General features: G+C 43.3%; 1 protein-coding gene across 3 annotated transcripts in view; it reads right to left on the reverse strand.

The window, feature by feature from the left end:
* Positions 1–21,081, reverse strand: part of NHEJ1 (non-homologous end joining factor 1) — a 121,490-nt gene that overhangs the window by 98,197 nt on the left and 2,212 nt on the right. For 2 of the 3 annotated variants that reach the window (XM_082201941.1, XM_082201942.1), the window contains exons 2-6: positions 20,787–20,883; positions 20,116–20,305; positions 18,778–18,987; positions 16,004–16,142; positions 13,211–13,269 (exon numbers count right to left, since the gene is read on the reverse strand). In XM_082201941.1, coding sequence (XP_082058067.1) covers positions 13,211–13,269; positions 16,004–16,142; positions 18,778–18,987; positions 20,116–20,304 — 597 coding nt within the window. In that variant the 5' untranslated portion in view covers position 20,305; positions 20,787–20,883. The remainder of the gene's footprint in view (positions 1–13,210; positions 13,270–16,003; positions 16,143–18,777; positions 18,988–20,115; positions 20,306–20,786; positions 20,884–21,081) is intronic. The other variant, XM_082201943.1, reaches the window with a different exon arrangement.

The following is a 21,081-nucleotide window of genomic DNA, read 5'->3' on the forward strand; positions in this document are numbered from 1 at the left end:
TTTAAGGCAAGCCAATTTCCTGATTTTATAGCAACTATTTAACAATGATATCAAAATATCAATTCAGATCAGAAAGTAATTATGATAAGAACATTGACTGAGGCTTGGCATTTATAACATCAACATACTGACCTTCATGTTACAATGCTGAAAAACCAAAACGATTAGACTATAGATCATTTGTGGAACTAGCTAACCTGCTATAGCTCCCTAATAAATCACAGTTGCCTGACAAAACCCAGCAGTTCTGAGTTTCCTATCAGGTGTACTACTACCTTTGCTTTTGAGGTCCAGGATGGATATCAGGTTGTCTTGAGATGACTGTAGGTTCCTCTAGGTCCTCATTTATCCTGAGATACCCCCCAGTGTTCCTCAGAAGACGTCTCCCCAGGGTCTGGGTCAGTAACCTCTTATTGCTACCTGGAAATGCCAAGTTCTAACTTGGACATCAACCTGCTTCTTTGTTACCACTAATGAGATACCACCACAAGTATGTATTCAACACCCAATCCTGGCAACAGGTGTGATTATGTATAGCACTGGAAGATGAAACTTACAATTCATGACTGTAAAGATACTTCTGCAATGCGATTGGCTAAGCATTCCCTGTGTCCTCCTAGAGCAACATACCAAAGAGCCATAAAAGCACCACAGCTCCCATATACAGCCTGCCCTGATCTCCCGGCTGTCCACACAATCAATATTGTCAGATACTGGTTTGTGAACAGGACATAAGTGAAGTAAGATTTTGGTGCAAGGAATCTCATATCACCTCAGACCTCTGCTTCTCTTGAGCTGCTTCTAACACCTCTCATTGTGTGTAGCTGCATCAGCTGGGAGCCTGGGAAGCTTCCTGTGCAGGCATGTCCTAGAGCTAATAATCAGTTCAGAGGCCTGATCTGGACCTCCATGATCCCACAGATTTTGGCAGAAGTGGTAGCAAAAAGGAGACCAATTTAGACACAGCACTGGGGAAGACAGATCCCAGCACCCTGATGAGGATGCAAATTGCTCCCTCCCTAGTTACCTGATCAACCATTTGATGAGCAACTTCATTCCTCAGTTGATCTGCACTGGTAGGGTGTGGGTGGGTGTGCTGCCCGTTAGAACGTGAGTGTGTTCAGAATGGCCACACCCACTAGTGGCAAGTGGCCCAGTTAGCCATGGGCAAGTGTGAAACTCTAGCTAAAATAAAAAAGTTAGCCACCTCTGCCATGCAGGAGAGAGAAACCTTTTAGCTTGATGCCTCTCCCAACTTTAAGTGCCCTCTTGTACTTTCTCTTCTCCCATCTCCTAAACAGCCAAATAATATTCATAATTGCAAATATGAAATATATGAAAATAGGCTTTATATTGCCTCATTGTTTTCAAATGACAGGGGGCAGGGTTTGTCAAATGCTCAGATCGGATCCTCAGAAATGTGCTGGTCACCTTACTGTGAAGCCAGGAGAATTGGGAATGGCCAAATTTTTCTCTCCCTCTCTCACAATGCTAGAACTTGGGCGTCATCCAAGGAAGCATAATAGTAGGAGATTCAGGACAAACAAAAGGAAGTACTTCTTCACACAAGGTATATTTGTAACGGAAGGTGTGGTGATAGCCACTAACGTAAAGGTAAAGGTACCCCTGACCGTTAGGTCCAGTCACAGATGACTCTGGGATTGCGGCGCTCATCTCACTTTATTGGCTGAGGGAGTCGGCATACAGCTTCCGCATCATGTGGCCAGCATGACTAAGCCGCTTCTGGCAAACCAGAGCAGCACATGGAAACGCCATTTACTTTCCTGCCGGAGCAGTACCTATTTATCTACTTGCACTGAGTGCTTTCGAACTGCTAGGTTGGCAGGAGCAGGAACCGAGCAACAGGAGCTCACCCCGTCACGGGGATTTGAACCATCAACCTTCTGACTGCCAAGTCCTAGGCTCTGTGGTTTAACCCACAGCACCACCTGCGTCCCTAACTTCGATGGCTTTAAAAATTAGATTGGGCAAATTCATAGAGGACAAGGTTATCAATAGCTACTAGCTATGATGGTGAAATATTAGCTCCAGTGTGCCTCTGAATATCATTGGTTAAGAAACATTACACTCATGTCCTGCTTGTGGGCTTCTGAGAGGCCTCTGGTTGGCCACTAGGAGAAACATAGTGCTAGACAAGATAGCTCTTTGGTTTGATCTGGTATGGCTCTTTTTATGTTCTTAATATGTCACTAAGCAATCTATAAGAAACTGTGGGCTACCAAGTCATACAAGAGGCTTCTGTTGATTCTCTTAAGACCAGGCAGCTTGTCTGAAGGGTACAAGTAATGCCCTACAACACCCTTCCTGTCCAAAAGCAAAGTCAGGTGAGTCAGTATCCTTGGGCAAGCAACGAAAGGAGACATGTTCTCATCCCCCAGAGGAGTTCCAAGGGAGTGGAAGGCCAATTTGTCTCCAGTGGTAGCTTGGTCAGCCACAACACCCTTTGATATGGAGGTGTTAGGCTAACTACAGCACCCACCTCTTGACCATATTTACATCTACACATCACAGCAGTAAAAGTATATAAACACTACAGATGTACATGCATGCAGGTCTGTCTCCCTCTAAATAAATATTGGCAAGCTGTAAAAATAATAATGCATTGTACACATGTGTACACTGCCAGACTAATATTCCTTGTCTGGGTGGCTTCAACATATATATTCCAGGGATGGGGTAGGGGAGTCACACAACCGCACAGGCAAGACCATCAGTGGACCAGCTCACACGCATTTGGAAAAATAGAGGTACAAATAGAGGAACCCACAAATGGCCCAGTCTCCTGCTATTGAGGACATCTATGGAGGACAGCACACTACAGATAGGCCTAATTCACTGACAACTTGACAGTACCTCTTTAATATGGAGAGCATCTTCTTTGCAGTGTTTCTTTCAACCCACAGAGGTACATATAAAGTCTCAGGAGGTAGATACAAATGAACACAGATGGGGAAATGGAACGACAAAAAGCAGGGTAGAACAACATGGAGGGGTCCTTGTTTCAAACACTAGCAAGAAGTCCAGCTTCCTGTTATGCCTTGATTCAGACCTTGTCCTATTTCATGGAAGAGCTATGAAAATCAAACACGAGCACAGAACTCACTTATGACAGCAAATGTGGACAAATAACTTTTTCCAAACAGTGCAATTAACTTCAACAGATATGCCTGCCACCAATTGATAAAATTAAACCAATATTATATTTGTTTTGCTGCAAAACTATTTCTAAAGACCTGTATCCATTTCCCCCTAGGGCAGGCAATAGACAATGAACCTGAAATTATTGAAGTCATATTTGCTAGATCTTTACACTTTGGCAATTTGGTCCTTTCCAGCCAAGTTCACGCAGACACATCCCTGCACAGTCCCACTAGCCTTCAACCAACCTTCTGCTTCAAAATGTGCTCACTGGTTTTCCTGCTGCAGGAATCCAAAGCTGTACCATTACATTAAGATAAAGAACACAAGCAGCATCATTACAAACACAGAGAAGGTGGCAGCAAGTAGCTATTACTGGCAAAAAGATCAGTGCAAAGTGGTATTAAATGTTGTATGGCTCTGATTTGTCACATGCCATGGATACCTCTTTACAAATTAATCCACCCCAGGCAGAACTTGGCACATTCTGCCCCTCCCACCAGATCCAAATTCTATACATAATTTAGACATCTGGGTTTTTACCTAGACATTTTGGTAAGATTGCAAAAAGGTGAGGAAAGTTATAATCAATGACAAGGAAAGCAAAGGCAGAGAGCTAATAGAAGGGTGCTCTAGCTATCTCTCTCTCTCTCCCTTTTGACAGCTGCTGGAAGTCATACTCAAGGACCCCTTTGATTTCTGAGCCTTACAGAAAACACTGGCTGCTCATTTTCATACTACCCCCTGAAGCATAGCCCGTATGTCACACTGCAGAGAACACAAATAAGATCTGTCCCTGGATGCTTACACACAAGAGATCAGGATCTTCTTGTTCCTCTTGCCTGCATTTTCTTTTTCTGAACTGGAATAAGATTGTCAGTTTATTCTAATCCCAGAAAGGCCAGCTATTGCTTATTGGAGTGGGGGAATATGTACAGGCCTGCAATCTAATCCACTATGCTTTTTTCCTTTATCTAACAACAAGAAAGTCAACACACTTTCATGCTCTGGTATTGAGAGGTAAGGAGGAAGATTTAAGAGTTCATCAGCTGTCCTTGCATCAGAGAGAATGTTTGTGCCTTAAGAGTAGGAGGACTGGATTCTATTCATGGTATGCCTTGGAAAGAAAGGAACAAGGCCTTTCCTGACCAGCACTAGCAGCTGGGGCATGGCCAGAAGCCCTCAAATATTAAATGACGTAAGTGCTGAACACATGGGGAATAGCCACTGCCCCAGCTCCAGAATTGGCCAGCCCGCACATCCTCCACCCTGCAAGGAACACAAGCAGAGTACCCCATTCAGATGCTCACTATGGTGATTCACTCCACATTTCAAGAATGGATCCCATAGAAAGGAACCCAGGTTTGGCAGAAGTACACCCCAGGACAGCAGCCAACAGTGGCCTTGCTGCTCCTGCCACTGGGGTTTGTTCTCAAGCTTGTGGTCTGGCCTCTATTTCAGGGGCTGCTGTGCCCAGTCTGGTTTCAGCAGCATGCAGCCCAGCTGACTCACAAGCCAGGGTAAACGGTCTGTGGTTCCTGCTCCATGCCAACTCCCTCCTCACCTGATTATGCCTAAATCAATAAATAAATACAGCGGCTCACCCTCTGAAAGACGCCTGGATGGCAAACAAATGGGGTAGGAGAGCCATAAGTATATGCCAAGTGGGAGCATGAATACATACACAACCCCGTACATAACTAGCTTGGGCAACTCTATACTGAGTCACTGATGCAGGTAATAATTACCCTTCCACAATATTGACAATATTATGCATTGACAGAACCTTTCTGTTCCATTTCATGAGCTCACCTGCACCTTTCCATGTCAGTCTACCTTTCACCAAGGTTGTTTTTCTAGTTGCGCTATATATAGGACCAGCTGTAGGATCTTTTCATTTGTGGAAAAAGTGTAAGCAGGGCTACGTGTGCTTTGTGCTTTTTTTAAAACAAGAAAAAAGAAAAGATGGCTTCTGCAGCCTAATAGTGCAAATTAAAATATGCTAGCTGTGTGGGACAATGACATAGGCAAGACACTGAAATCCTACTCCCTGGCCACTGGAAACCCTTAATTGCTTAATGCTCCGCTTCTGAGATTTCACCAGGTGTTGACCACACACTTCCAGGCTGGGTTGAAGTTCAGTGCCAGAGCACTTGTTGTGAAAGCAGAAAGTCCGTTTCAATCCCTAATATCTCAAGGGGGGACTGGGAATGATTCCTGTCAGAATCCCTGGAAATTCATTCCCAGTAGATAAAACTGAGCTAGATGGACCAATTGGTACAAGGCAGCTTCCCAAGGTCTGACATGCAACAGTTTAACTACAATTTAACACACACAAGCATTTTGCTCCTTCCCTTGCGCCTGACTATGCTGTGCAGGGGAGAAACAAGGCAGATTCCAGCTTCTCAAAGTGCAAACATGAGCTCGTGGTGTCTTTCTCCTCAAACAAGCCATAAGCAGAAGCCAATGTGTATTCAATGGCTTACTGCTCACGGTTTACACATCACGACAAGCGAACTCATAGAACATGGGAAGCTGCCTTGCATTGTCAGACCACTGGGTCTAGCTCAGTATTGCCTGCAAAGATAGGCAGCATCTCTCCAGGGTTTCAGATAGGGAGCCCCTCTCAGCCTTACCTGGAGATGCTGAGAGTTGAACCAGGGATCTTCTGCTTGCAAAGTGGATGCTCTACCTTTGCCCAACTCCAACCTGTTTCCTCCCCCTTGCATATTAAACCATACAGTTTAATGTTGCATGCAAAATGGGCTGGTCTTCCTGTGTTCCCACAGCCATAGGATCTAGAAACTTCAAAAAACAAACCAACGAACCATGATGATCAGATTAGTATCAAAGATTTTGTACTTGTATGGGATCGCAGAACACACACAGTCCTAAATGTTAGAGCCAATTTAAAAGTGTAGAAGTAGCATGTGGTACTATGCATTTTAGACTATACTTCTGAATATACTACTATTATACTACTCTAACACCTCTTTTCCTATATTGAGCTGCAGATCCTTCCTTACATCGTTTATTCTTTTATCATCAGATCGGGCATTGCTTTCCTTTTGGTGCTGAGGTTTTTCTCAAAAGGCAAAGTAGGGGTTGAGCAGTTCTGCCTTCTCTCTGTCACCCAATACTGTATAATTTTTTCATCTTCTCCACGCAGAAGACTAACTATTTGCTTATTATTCTTATTTTGAACACAGCCAATGATTTTTTAAAAAATTATTTTTAACCTCTCTTGCAAGTTTGAGCTCATTCTGAGCTTAAGAAAACTTGACCTTATCCCTGCCAACTGTTGGCTACTCAAGTATATTCTTCCTTCATAGTTTTCTGTTTCTTACATTTCTTACATATACTCTTCTTAAATCTCATCTCACCCGCAAGCCCCTTATGCAGCCACACTAGTTTCTTTAGGTGCCTCCCACTTTTCTTTCTTGCTGGAATTGTCTGCATTTGTATCTTCAATAATAGTTCACCTTTAAGAAACTCCCATCCATCTTGGACTCTTCTCTTTGAGTATTTGTTGGGCCTTATACTCTTGGCAGAATTTGAGTTCCAACAGATACTGGGGTAGTTGAAGTCTCTTACCACTACTATATTTCTTCTTTTTTGAATATTTGGTAATCTGCTGTAGGAAGGCATCATCCAAATCTTCAGTCTAGCTTGGAGGTCTATAGCTTACAACCTCAGTGTCACTGTTGTTTCCCTCTCCTACAATTTTTGCCCATATCCTCTCAATCTGTATTCCATTTTCTGTATTCCATTTTCCAAATGGATGTCTTCACAAGTGTATACATCCTTTACATATAATGCTGCTACTCCTCCCCTCTTGTCTCCTCTATTCCTTTTGAATAGGTCGTTCACCTCAATTTCTACATTCCAGTCATGATTCTCATCCTACCAAGTTTCAGTAATGCCTATTAGCTCATGTTTGCCATCCTGTACTGAGAGCTCATATTTATCTTGCTTGTTTCTCTGTTAGTATAGAGAAAACTACAGTCTACGATCTGAATAATTTGTATCTTTCCCTCCTGTTAGGAGTTCAAAGCAGCATACAAGGGTTTTTCTCCATTTTTTATTCTCACAAGGTCTCTGTGAGGAAGGTTAGTAGGATGAGAGACAGAATTTGGCCCAAAGTCACTCAGGAAGCTTTAGAGTTAAGTACCACTATTTTTGAAAGTTGCTTTCAGTTGCTTTTAAAAGTAACTAATAAGTTCAATAAATAATAATAGTTCACAAAGAAGGATGCATCGAAATATTTATTGAATTCTCAGCTTGTGGATAATTTCCTAGCAAGGATAATTTCCTAGCAAAGGTTGCTAATAACTCTTTTTTTAAGAAAAAGGGGAGGGTAGGTATAATCATAATTTTTAAAAGCTTCTCCCTCCCCCCCCCTTTATCCCAAACTCACAGCCAAGTGATACAGGAGATGGCCAAGAGAAATTCTACAAGACATTTGCTTGCCAACTGTTGCAGGTGGTGCCCCTCAGCCATGGAAATTGCCATGTTTTCCCAGCAAACCCAGCTCCCATGCTTCTCTAGGCTGCAAACCACAGCCACCTTTTGCTAATGAAAACCATTCCCCAGAAGGAAGGAGGTGACAGGAACAGTAGCTTCCTCTCCCTCCCTCTGCAAATGGAGCTGGCAAACGGAGTGAAGGTCACTGCCACGGCCGTCTGTAATGCAGGAGGATCACTGCTGCCTGCCAAACAATAGCTGCTTCTCTCAAGGAGAATATTTTTAGCACCAATAAAAATGACAGTGTGGTGAGCTGGGCAACAAGCAGGCAGGTGCTAGGTGAGGCCAGGCTGAGCATTTCAGCGACCTGGGAAATCCAGGGAAGCAGGGCTTTTCCCAGAACTGTCCTACCCAGAGTTTTCTACTTATGTGCCGTCTAAGCCAGTATGAGACAGCCCCAAACTAAAAAGGAAGAACCCTCACCCTGCTGTCCCAAGTCTACTTCCCAGCACAAAATAATTTAGGACATTCTCAGAGGAATCCCATATTGATCCTTCTAGTTCAGTATTATCTAACACACCAGGGTTTCTGACAACAGCCTTTCCTAGCCCTACCTGAAGATACCAGGGATTGAAACAGGGGCCTTCAGCATCCAAAACATACAGGTCTATATTACTTATTATTGTTATCACCACCAACATTTCTAGGTTAGAATACTGCAACACGCTATATGTAAGGCCGCCTCTAAAATTCAGCTGGTGCAGAATTTAGTGGCCAGGTTGCTCACTTGGACAAGACAATTTGAGCATATTACACCAATCCTAACCTGACTACACTGGCTGCCAATTAGTTTCTGGGCCCAATTCAAAGTGTTGGTTTTGATCTATATAGTTCTAAATGGTGCAGGACTGCAATACTTCAAGGACTGCCTCTCCCAATATGAACCAAACCAAACCCTGCGACCATCATCTGAGGCCCTTCATGAGAGGTCTGGAGGGTGGTAACACGAGAGCAGGCCTTTTCTGCAGTGGCTCCTCATTTGTGGAAAACTCTCCCCATGGAGGCTCACCTGATGCCTTCATTACATATCTTTAGCTGCCAGGCAAAAACATTTCTCTTCAACCACGCATTCTGCTGATTAACATTCTATGGCTTTTAAAATGTGTTTGTGGGAGGGGGTTATCAGTTTGTTTTTGTTTTATTCTGTATTATGTATTCTCATTTTGTATTTTTCTGTTGTGAACCACCCTCGGATCTTCAGCTGAAGGGCGGTATACAAATGTAATAAATCATCATCATCTATCCACTATATAGTATAAAACCAACATATAAGTGTCATGGATTCCCCCAAATAACTGTAATTTGCAAAGGTGTTGAGGATGTTAGAAATCCTTAGTCTCTCTCACAAAATTATAGTTCACAGAGTCCTCTGGGAATGATCATTCAATCATTTTAACAGCACAGTTGTAAATGTGTGTATTCAGAAGGAAGTCCTATTGAAATCAATGGAGCTTATTTCCAAGCAAGTGGTGTTAAGATTGCAACTGAAGTCTAAGAATTAAAAGTCATACGTACATATATATGTATATGCCACTAACATTCCTTCCACACTCTTTCTAGCCCCTACAACAAGCATGGCAGTGCCAAAGTGACTTCCCAGATCAGTTCTCCCAATTCCTCCCTCCACAATCCCCAGGAGACTTTCAAGACACTGACGTGCACCCCTTGTCTAGCCCTCTTAACCCTAATCCAGGGGAGGGAACCCCCTCCTCCTCCCTCCGTCGTGCTAACAGCAGCTTTGACCCAGTGCTTACTGACGTCAGTGGGAGGGTGCTCTTCTGCAGATGTCCACACTCCCTGCTCTATCACTCACTTAGCCTGCCCAGCTACAGCAGTGACGGACACACTGGGGAGCCGCCTGTTTGTTTATCTTCCTCTTCAGCATTGCTTATTTTGATGGCACATCCTTCTGGTCCAGCCCAGGTTGACCCATGAGCCCTCCACATCCTGTTTGCTGGAGCTAACTGCGCAGAGACGGACAAAGGTGCAGCACAAAAGTCAGGACCATGGTACACAAAAATATTCTGGGGAAATATTCTTGGGGACAGGCTATATTTGAATCAACAGCTACTTGCAAATGAGCAGCTAAGACAAATGTGGTTCCAGACCAAGGTCCAGGCTTGCTGTGCAGCTTGAGGAATTATAGGTACAATAGCTCTTTGCTGCCCAGACTTGTGTCTACCGATAAGCAGGCTGCAGCACAAAACGCCAAGAAAAAAAGCCTCCTACAGAGCAGCATAAGAAAAGTAGAATAGGGAACAGCAGCTGCCCTCACCTGGCATGAAAACCCTTAAGGACTGCACAGAAGTTACACAGGTAGAGGTCTTCAGACAGTATTCATGCACTGAATAAAGATTAGCATGCACTGATGAGTATTGCCTAACCTTCCTCCATCAACACATTCTCCAATAGCCCAACAACTCATCTAAGTCTCAAAAGGAACTCCTAAAACCCTGTCTGCAAATAGCCTCAAGACATATTATTAGAATCTCTGTCAAAATAAAAAAATAAAGCCACCTAGAATAGCCTCCTTTTTCTCTTCAGGACTCTTACTAGGGCCAGGAAAGAACAGGTGCTCCCTCTTTCTTTTTCATTACCTTTCATAAAAAGGAAAACACATTCATTCTTATCCATCCCTCTTCTGAAGGGAAACTGCCCTTCCAGTCTCTTGACATCTTTCATTCTATGCTCAGCACCCTCTTCAACTTGTCTTCAATTTCTCAATGCACCAGGCCCTCACCAGCTGGTCTCACCTACCAAATTGGGCAGTGAACCACCAATCCTTGTTTTCTCAGCTCAGTTTTCCTCTCATACACTATGGGTGTGATTGTGCAATGGGGTTTCCACTTCTCTACAACTGAGTCCCTCCCTCAATAAAAGGGGGAAAAGATGGTCCAGAGGGATCAGAAGAACCCCTGCAACAGCATGTGGGGGGAGGAGAGGGAGAAATTGCTCTTTTTGGCAAGCCAAAATGTTTCCCTGATGGAATGATAGCCTTAATGTGACACTAAATTCCTCCCTTGGTATAGTAGCCCTTTATAAGCTACTAAGTTTTATACAGGGCAGACACATTGAAATTAATGGACCTAACTTAGTCATATTCATTAATTTCAGTGGGTCTACTCCAAGGAAAACTTAGCTGAAAACCACCCCACTTCTACTTTTGGAAGTGTCCCAGACAATTGTGTCACAAACTTAAGTCGATAATTTAAAGAGGTCTGCAACTTCATCCTCTGAATTTGAACAAAGGAAACTGCTTTATACTAAAAAAAAAAGCAGGCCATTGGTTCATTTAGCTCAGCATTGTTTACAACACTGACTGGAAATGGCTCTCCAGAGTCTCAGGCAGGGAGAGATCTTCCCCAGCCCTACTTGGGAGATTCCAGTGATGGAACCTGGGACCTTTTGCATGGAAAGCATGCATTCTACCACTGAAATATTGGAAGTAGGCTACCCTGATGTCCACTAACTAGCATTATACATTCACAGGAGTATAGCTGTCAGCTACACCCTAGACAGGCCTGCACAATGTATGACCCACCAAACCAAATGCTGTCCAGAAGGAAGACAGGAAAACCATAAGCTACAAAGGTCCTGGTAGGATGCCATACATGGCTGGTGGCCTACTTTTAGTCTGGTGGGTGACTAGTTGCACAGGCCTGATTTAAAGGAAGTGGCAATGTTATCATAGAATTATGAAGTTGTATGGGATCTTAGAGATAATCCAATCCAGCCTTCTGCTCAGTGTTGGATTTTTACAGCATCTGACAGATGGCAGTCCAGTTTGTGTCTTAAATATCTCCAGGGAAGGAAAGCCCATTATCTCCAGAGGCAATCTGGATTTTTTTCCTAATATTTAGCCAAAATCTGCTTCCCTGCAATATCCACCCACTGGTTCTAGTGCTGCACTCTGGAATCCTGTCCCTATTATCATAAAACAATTACTACTTAAGCATCCATCTCTTTCAAGTGCATGCCAACAGACCTTACTCTATAACCCTCCACTCCTCAGCCTGCAGGGAATAAGAAACTTTCAGTCACGGCACGTGGCATTGGAAAGAGAGCATGAAATCACTGCAGCCGGTAAGAGTAGGAGCGTGGGAAAATTCCACAAGCCACTTCCTATGACATGAATTACAAGCTTGTACATTGTTAAGAGCGGTGAAACTCTGGGGGCTCTGATACATAATCAGCAAGCTCCTATACTGAAACCCTGACAGACAGGTGTGCATATTGCTTAGGCATAACCTCTCCTTGAGCTCAAACCAGCAGCCATGTTCTGGAACAGATAAGTAAAAAAGGGCTGCTAAGGGACCTACTCCAAACAGAACAAGCTCATAAACACTAACATCAGAACCCTGGTGGTTGGGTATCAGCAGATAATGATACACACAAAATGTAGACAATCCACAATGGGCCAAGATGGCCTAAGAGCGAGAGCCAACCACTTCAGACACCACTAAATGCATAGCACTCTATAAATGTTGACATTAGCATAGGACTTCATTTGCTGCTTATTTTAACTAGTAGATGGAAGAGGCAGAAAACCAACCAACATGGAGATAAGATGGCAAGGGGGAGGGGAGTAGTTACTGCCCAGAAGAAAAATGGCAAAATGGGAAGAATGGGGTTGGAAAGGGGTACACTCCATAAAAGCAATAAAGAATGTTCAGGATTCTCAACTCTGACTGCTGGAAAACAGTCTTAACACCTGCTTTATCAAGAACAGCAGAAAAGCTAATAAGGGTTAATGAGATTTGCTTGCATAGGGGAAATGGGAAACTTCAGTGCTAGCACTGGTGGGAAGGGCGTAAAAAAAATTACTTGGCAGATGTACAGATGCCATCACTTTGTCCAAATTTATAGTACAAACTAAGTGCCACAGTTTGCCCCCAGAGATTATTGGGAATGGTAACTGGTGAGGTTACAGGGATTTCCAATAGAGATCCCTAGCTTCCTCTCATAAAATTACAGTCCCTGGGATTCCCTGAGACACAGTAGTCTAATAAATCAGTTTTACATTTGCAGGAGAGATATGCCCTAAATAAATTCTCACTTAGATGCCATATTAATCCAAGCTCTGTGACACAATCACACATTATGCTAACTGCGCCTTAATCTATCACAACACAACAATGGCTCATTTACTCTGGCACTTCACAACATGACTGTACAACAGATTGGAAAGACAACATTACACAAACCTATGCTAAACTAATCATACCTGCCTACAGTTAACCAAAACCAAAGCACACCTACATGGCACAGTCATGCTCATGCATGTATAGCTGCAGTTCATGTTGCCTATTAGTATAACTTTTCAGGGAGAAGAAGAACCAACCAGAGGAACGGGGAGGAGGAAACCAGTGAAGAATTGGAGAATCAAGATATCCCACTGGCAGACCACCACAACCAGAAGCTCTGAATACATGTCACTACTGCCCACAATACTACCATTTACCAAATTAATTAGGAGAAGCAATTTCTCCTATACAATAACTTAATGAAAACATGAAGATTCTTGTACCTTAGTCTCAAATGTCTGTAGGAAAGATTCTTCATTGAAAGGTTCTGTCTTTAAACGTTCTGCAAGAGAAGTACCAACAATAGAAGAGTGAGCGGTGCTCCAATCTGGCCAGGTATACAAGCTCTCTTTATTCTTCAGATGCTACATTACCTTGGAAATAGCTATATATCACTTATTGAAAGATAACTCAAGCAACCTTATCCCATTCCCACCTGAGAACACACAAAGATTAATCAACACCCTTTTCCTGTGTCAAGTCCACAGCTAGGCACTGAGTAGTTCAACTGGTATATACCTTGGGACAACTGCATCTAACTATGTCAACATGATGTAATATGTATGGCCTGATGCATCGTGTTAAACCCAAGAGACTGAAGTTCAAACCCCAGTTCAAACAAAGGCTCCACAAGGGAGTCTGGAAAACTTTCTCTCAGCCCACTCCTCTGCTAATAGGGACAACCTACCTCACAGGGTTGGTGTGAAGAAAAATGAAAAGGGTGAATAAGAGGACCATGCTACATAGGTAATGACTAGTAAACCTCCAAGAAGAGAGCGCTTTACACCTCGCTCCCAGGAAGGGGCCTGAGGTCAGTGGTCTATCTAGGGTAACTGAGGACAAATGTAACACATCTGTGTTACATCCTATTTCCTAGCTCTGAGAACACAGAGCTCTCCCCTGTGGGAACAGAACATATCTCCGGTCCTCTGTGCCTCAGGAAATCCCTGGCCCAACTCAGCCTGTCATTTTAGACTAATATAGAAGTGGGGTATGACAAGTCACATGTATGGAGTTCAGTCTTTGTAAAAGATCCAACTGTGCAAAATACCACCTCTAGCTAAATAAATGCAAGAAAGCACAGCTGCGTGCATGTGTGCATGCACATATGTAGGAACCATGTCAAACCCCTTGTTCTTTGAGCCAATGGTGTAAGATCTAGCACTACCTGATAATTAAAAAAGGAAATTGGAATCTAAGACCAACTTTCCCTGTCCAAAATGAGGTTCAAGCAGATACCCAGAGATGGCAACTTGGCCAGGAAGGTGTAACCCTGGTAATGTATGACCCGCAGAGAGCCTTATCCTTGTCCTAGGTTTCCAAGGTAACTTGCCATTTCTTCTCCCTTATAGCACTGGATGGTCTGATTGAAGCAGTGGTTTTTGATGGACTAAAATGTCTGCTGTTAGCTGTGCTGCCAAAACTTTCAGATGCTGTTACTGGTGGCTGTTTTGTATATTTTTTATGATTTGTGTGTGGCTTTGTGTAAATGTGTTTTATTATAATGTATTTTTCCTATGCTTGGTATTCTACTCATTTGTCTGTAATGCAAGGATTACCGCTAGAGCAATGGGACATCCCCCTTCCCCTCCTGTTTTCCCCAGATCTGCTACAGAGGGTTGGGAACCCCAAGAACAGATTTTGAGGCACACAGGGGGAAGGGAGGGAAGTTCTATTGTGCAAGCAGAAATTCTTGCCCAGACAGAACTACTTCTTAGCACTGTTGAATAAAACCCCATGCTCTTATATATGTTGTACATCACTTGAATACCTTTTTGTGTAATGCGTTCAATTAATAAGAATAAGAATAATTGTGAAGGCCCATTTCACAAGTGGCAGATATCTGCAAGCTGTATAAACAATCAGTGAGAACAGTGGTTGGCATCTGCTCAAAGAGACTGTGCAAAGAACAAGCCATGCCAAATAAGAAGTTCCGATCCACTTCCCCCAGCAATTACCAAGTGGGGTGGGGAAAAGGGGACACTTAAGATGATATGACAATCAATCACACTACATGGTTGTACAGAGGAAGAGCAGGGCAACACAAGGTCTCCTCTGCTGTCCCAGAGTACATACTAAACCTTGAACACACATCACTGGCACAACCCAATCCCTGTCTGGCTAATCTGAATCTTTCCATTCTCTGGGGTTTAACAGCCAGCAGTGGAATCCTTCCCTACCCCCAAAAGTATCTGAAACAGAACACCTGTAGGCTTATCTGCAACTTTGCAGGGGGTAAGAAGAACCAAGCCTTATGAGGAATGGTTGAAGGAGCTGTGTATGTTTATCTTGTAAAATAGGAGACTGAGAAGAGATATGATAGCTATCTTCAAATATCTTAAGGACTGCTACATAGAAGATGGAGCAAGATTGCTTTCTCCTGCTCTGGAGGGTAGGACATGAACCAATGGCTTCAAGTTACAAGAAAGGATATTCCAACTAAACATCAAGAACTGATGGTAAGAGCTGTTTGATGGTGGAACAGTCTCCCTTGGGAGGTTGTAGACTTTCCTTCATTGGAGGTTTTTTAAGCAAAGGTTGGATGCTTTAGTTGAGATTCCTGCATTATAGGGGGTTGGACTAGATGACCCTTTGTGGTCCCTTCCGATCTTTGATTCTATGATTCCAAGAGCAGGGGAGCCCCCATTTGCTCCAAATGCTTGCAGAGCTTCTACAGAGCAGAAAGAACAGCCTGACTCCACTCAAGCTCCTTTACAAGCTGGCACTGGCTCCAGCCTCCTGGGTTGCAGCCAGATGCTCAAAGGAAAGGAAAGAGCCCTTTGGCTAGCCCCCAAGCATTTCAGCTACTGGTCAGTGTCCAGCTCTTTCCACCTTCAGGGCACTGACCCCAAAGCTTCTGGTTAATAGTCTGGAGCAGCTGTGTGTGAAATCCAGGTCAGGATGGCTAATGGCCAAAGACTGCATGCTCGGTGCCAGCCATGAGGAAGGAAGGAAGGAAGGAAGAAAGCTTGTGTCCCAAAGTGGAGCAGAGTGCAGGCAGCACCCTCCCTCCTTACCTCGACTGAGAGTAGCCCCACTCTCCCGGTAGTCTTCGATCTCGGCATCCTTTCGGATTAACAAGGATGCCAGCTCCTGCACTTGACTCTGCAACACCAAGCTCATCGCCATCAGGGGCTGCACAAGGTGGTGGAACACCTGTCATAGGGCACAGAAAAGAAGGGCAAGGGTCAACAAGCAGCAATGAGAGTAAAGGGCCTGGTGCCAGCCATGGTCATTTAAACCAAGCACAGGGATGACAAAAGTGCCAATGAAGCCACACACTATCTTCCGCTCCATCCCCTTCAGAGAGGGACACTATAAGAACCAGCAAATGTATATTTGCAAATGAGAAGGAAAAGCTCTGCCATGTGCCATAAACTCTATTTGGGACACTGCCATGATCAATAATGGTCCTCAGACTACAGTAGCAGAGTTTTTTGTTGTTTGCCACAAGAGGGCTCTGCAACAAGGTTTTTAACCTGATCATTTAAAAATAAAAGCTCATGCTGGACTTTGAGTGAGAAACGTGCAATTCAGACCTAGAGCACATCCAGACTTGCCTGTGCCCTGTCACTTTCCCCCTGAGTGAATCTGATGTTTACTGCTGAATCAGAGCAAACGTCTTTCAAGTTTTCTCTGGATGATGTTTACTCTGATTTACTGCAAAAGAATGGATTTTCCGGGAGAAAGCAGTAGGACAAGGGCAAAACTGTTTGGATCCATGACTAGAAAGCTTGGGACAAGCAGAAAACTATCTGAACCCATGCTTTCTAGGCATGGGGCAAGCTCAAGTCTGTATGAGCCCCTAGTCTCTGCTGTTCCAGCACCTCCCAGAAAGCTGCATGAGAAAAAGCAAGGTGCATGGAACATATATTTCACACTGTAGCTGAAAAGAGAGATGTTAAAATCAAGGTGCAGAATAAATATTTACCCTCAAAGCATTATGGCATCAAGGTCTGAAATACTCTATGGATTCTTGAGCTGTACTTGCCATCATGGAATATGGACTTTGAAACAATATGCTTGCTCCCTAAAAAGTCCTAATTAGCTCTGTTTTAATCGGAATAAAAGAAAATCCGCCCACCTTGGGAAACAAGAACAACCTCAACTGTCAGCCAAAATACTGGTTCCATACACCATCTGAGACACAAAGTAAGTGGTGAAAAAGCTAAAATTAGATGTGGAAGAGCTATGGCATGCAGCTGGGCAGCCCTGGATCACTCAGTTCTTAACTGATTCTAACATTTAGGGACCAATGCCTGCCAGACAGGGAAGAAAGAAGAGATATGCCACATAGGGGAACTCAATCAACCTGCCCAGGCAGCTTTCCCCAGGCCGAGCTGTTACATTTCACAGCATAAAAGTGCAAAAAACAAATACTTGAGTTAGTAACCCAGTAGCATAACTCAGTAGAATATCTAAAAGTGCAAGGTCCATCAAACACTTGACAGCTGACAAGAGATGCAGAATGATGCATAAGCAATAGATAAAATAGCTATTAACTCCCAAGTGCTAGTGCTCTTCTGAAATAGGACCAGCCTAGAAAGCTACATTATCTCAAAAAGGTGTTTAGGTTCTATACAGCTGTCTGTTATTTTACTTTTTAAAAAAGTATGTCTCTCATGCTCTCTGAGATGCAAGTAATAACAAATCTCAAGTGAAATAACACAACTAAATTCTGTATCTCTAAGCCAGTCAGAAGAGAATGTTACCTGGGTATGCAGTGCCCCCTGGTGCACACATGGCAAAACTGTAACCAGTCAGCTAAAAACTATATGAGAGCAGAGCATTTAGGCATTTATCTGAGCAAAGTTGGTCCTAAGATGACATCTGCTTCCACATCCTAAGTAGTATTATGTAAACAGACAGACAAAACATACAGAGCAGGAAGGCAGCACTCTGCAACTGAGCAGAGGATGGCATAGGATGAGATGCCATCCAGAAACACTAAAGCAAACATTAAAAAATCAGAATGCAATTTTCTAGTTTCCAGGCAGCCTAAAAAACAGTAGTCTAATATTTTCAAACCTGGGGCCCACTTTCAGCCAAATATTCATTATGGACTCATTTGTTAATGTTTTACCATTTAAATGCTTGGTGGTAGTTCACCAGCATAACACCTTAAGTGAGGCATGGGTAGTCAACATGGTGTCCTCCAGATATTTACTGGCCTACAATTCCCATCATCTCTGGCCATTGGCCATGCTGACCTGGGCTGATGGGAGTTGAGCCCAACAACATCTGGAGGGCACTACATTGGCTACCCCTGCATTAAGGTGTTCAAGAAATTGGCTCCAATTCTCACATTGTATTAGGTCTCACACTCTACTACAAGGATCTGCTTTTTGGCAGGTGATGGCTGATGCAAGTACAGTGATACCTCAGGTTAAGAACTTAATTCGTTCTGGAGGTCCATTCTTAACCTGAAACTGTTCTTAACCTTAATCTGTAACCTGAAGTGTCTGTAACCCGAGGTACCACTGTACACAATCCTACACTTTAATAACAAGCAGATCCAGAGCATTTGCCAATTAACTGATAAGCAGGGCTGAAACCAAAACCATGACTATGAAGGGGAAGCTATATCCTCAGAACATCTCAGCTAATAGCTAAGAATTATTCCATTAATCCATTTGCTGGTCTGTGCCTAGAATCCTCTTAGATCTAGGCAAACATATCTGAGTTTCTTATCGTCACTCAAATATCTTTATCCCTTCCCTGGAAGATCCAGAAACCAAGAACTACTCCACTGAAGCCCTGACCTTCCTTCTCAATCCAAGAGCCAACTCACCATCTTAACAGGTGCTGCTGAACAACGGAAATCCCAGTAGAAGGGTAGCCCTGAGAGCTCACTCTTCACATGAAGAGTCAGTGTGCTGGAGCTGAGCTGGCAGGAGAAGATGGTGGAACTGCTCTTTTCTCCTTCCAGAAGGGGACATATCAGACTGTGCAGGCGGCTCAGGAAGGAGGATACATGAGCTGTCAAACGCTTATTTAGCTCCTGGATGAGATTTCAAAAAATACAATGAGACTGTATTATTCAATAAAGTTATATTTTTTAAAAAAAGAGATGGGGGCAAAATTACTAATGCCCACAGAAGAGTCCTCCAGGTTTTCAGACAGGTAATATTCCCATCTCTACAGGGAGCCATTGGGGATTGAACCTGGCAGCTTCTGCATACTTTGCCACTGAGCTGCAGCACTTTCCCTTGTTGCAAGGATATTGTATCTTCTAAGCATTCAATGTACAATAACCTGTACCTGAGAAAACTCTACTCTACTCATTGGCAACTTGGAATATGGAAGTATGAGTGCTAACAGACACCTACTGGATATGGGTTGTGGTGAAGTCATTAAGAGTATTGAACTAGAATCCAGAAGATTAAGGTTCAAATTAACACTCAGTCATAAAGCACATTGGATAACCTTGGGCCAGTCACTCTCTTTCAGCCCAACCTACATAATAGGCTTGTTTTGTAGATAAAATGGGAATAGAAAGAACCATAAACATCACTTTGAGCTCCTTGGAGATAAGGTGGAATATAAATGCAATGTTAGATGAAAAATAAAATTTCTGAGAAGTGATGATTCCACACAAAATCCCCAGTCACACTCTGGGCTCATCTGCACTTCCTTTTGTCCCATGATTTTACCTACAATATTAGTCCTGTGATTTCCAGTCATGGGTCCAAGAGGTTCTTTTTTTGTCTTGCCACTTTCCCCAGGAATGAAAGTTAACTCACATAAAATCCAATTGATGTTTGTTCCAATTCAGAAGTAAACAGCAGGTTCTCCCACGGAAAGCGGTGGGACAAATAAAAAGAACCTCTCAGGCCCACGACTAGAAATCACGAGACAAAAAGAAGTGTGGATGAGCCCTCTATGCCACTTTGAGATTCTTTTTAGTTTTAGTGAAGGCTTCTACTGATTTGGAGGCTGTGCCTACTGATAGGATAGCAGTCGCAGTGTAAGAATGCAGAACATTTACAAAACAGGGCTAGTGACAAACAAGAATGTATTGTCTGTGCAGAATTGCCTTGTTAAGGTTTCTTTTAAGCCTGAGCTGATAGAATAGCTGCTGAGGTGGATATACCATGTGCACATTTCACAACCCTAATTCTTTACTTACCTTTGATCTCTGTTGTATCACCTCAGTATCTACCTTTTCGTACCACATACTGCTGAGGTCAGAAAGGAGCAAGGCATAGCCAGCATCTCCAAACCAAACCTTAATCATCAGTTTTGTGGACTCATCAAAGCAGACTGAAGTCCAGGGCTGCAGGAGGAGTCTGTTTTCTGGGTCCTCAGTGCTCTCCATCCTATAACAATAATGAAATACACTTTTATACACTTAATCACATTATTTCTTATTTCTACATCGTAAACAAATTGAAGCCCTTCTGTGATGCCTAATCCTCATTTTTTAAGAAAGAAAAAAATGAGGGACATCTGAGTCATGGAACTCCCACATAAGATCAAGTTTGGCCCTTCATCAGCTGGCATATGTAACATTCCTAGTGTGGCAGAGGAACCTCAATCATAAGAACAGACTGCTAGATCAGGCCAAAGCCATCTAGTCCAGCATCCTGTCCTCATAGTGGCCAACCAGATGCATGGGAACCTCCAAGCAAAGCCTGAACACAACAGCATTCCCCAACCTGTGGTTTCAAAATACGAGTATTCAGAGGCATACTGCTTCCAACAGTGCAGCACTGGCAGGAGAACGTGCTGGATAGCTGGAAAAAGAGCATGTGAACCAGGAGTGATTTGCTATGAAAAGAATTCCATGTGTGTACCCACCTACACCACAGCAGCCAAATGTGGAAGAGTTTCTTTTCCTCTCTCTCTCTTTCTTCTCAGGTGGATTGTAAGCTACTTCTCCCTTCTTATAATGCCACTGGGAAAGCAGAAAAGGCATTTTGTTTATCTGTTGTTGACATTTTGCACAAAAGATTAACAAGAGGAGATAACAGAATAGAAGAACCAACATTTTCTTTAACTAACTTAGGCAAATGGGGCAGTGATGCGCCTGGGTCCTCTACTGCCCAAGGTGAGGAGGGGTACTAGGTGAAGAATGTGGCAGCCTTTCTGCTTA

The sequence above is a fragment of the Podarcis vaucheri genome, assembly GCF_965113315.1.
Source record: "Podarcis vaucheri genome assembly, chromosome: 1".
Classification (NCBI taxonomy): Eukaryota; Metazoa; Chordata; class Lepidosauria; order Squamata; family Lacertidae; genus Podarcis; species Podarcis vaucheri.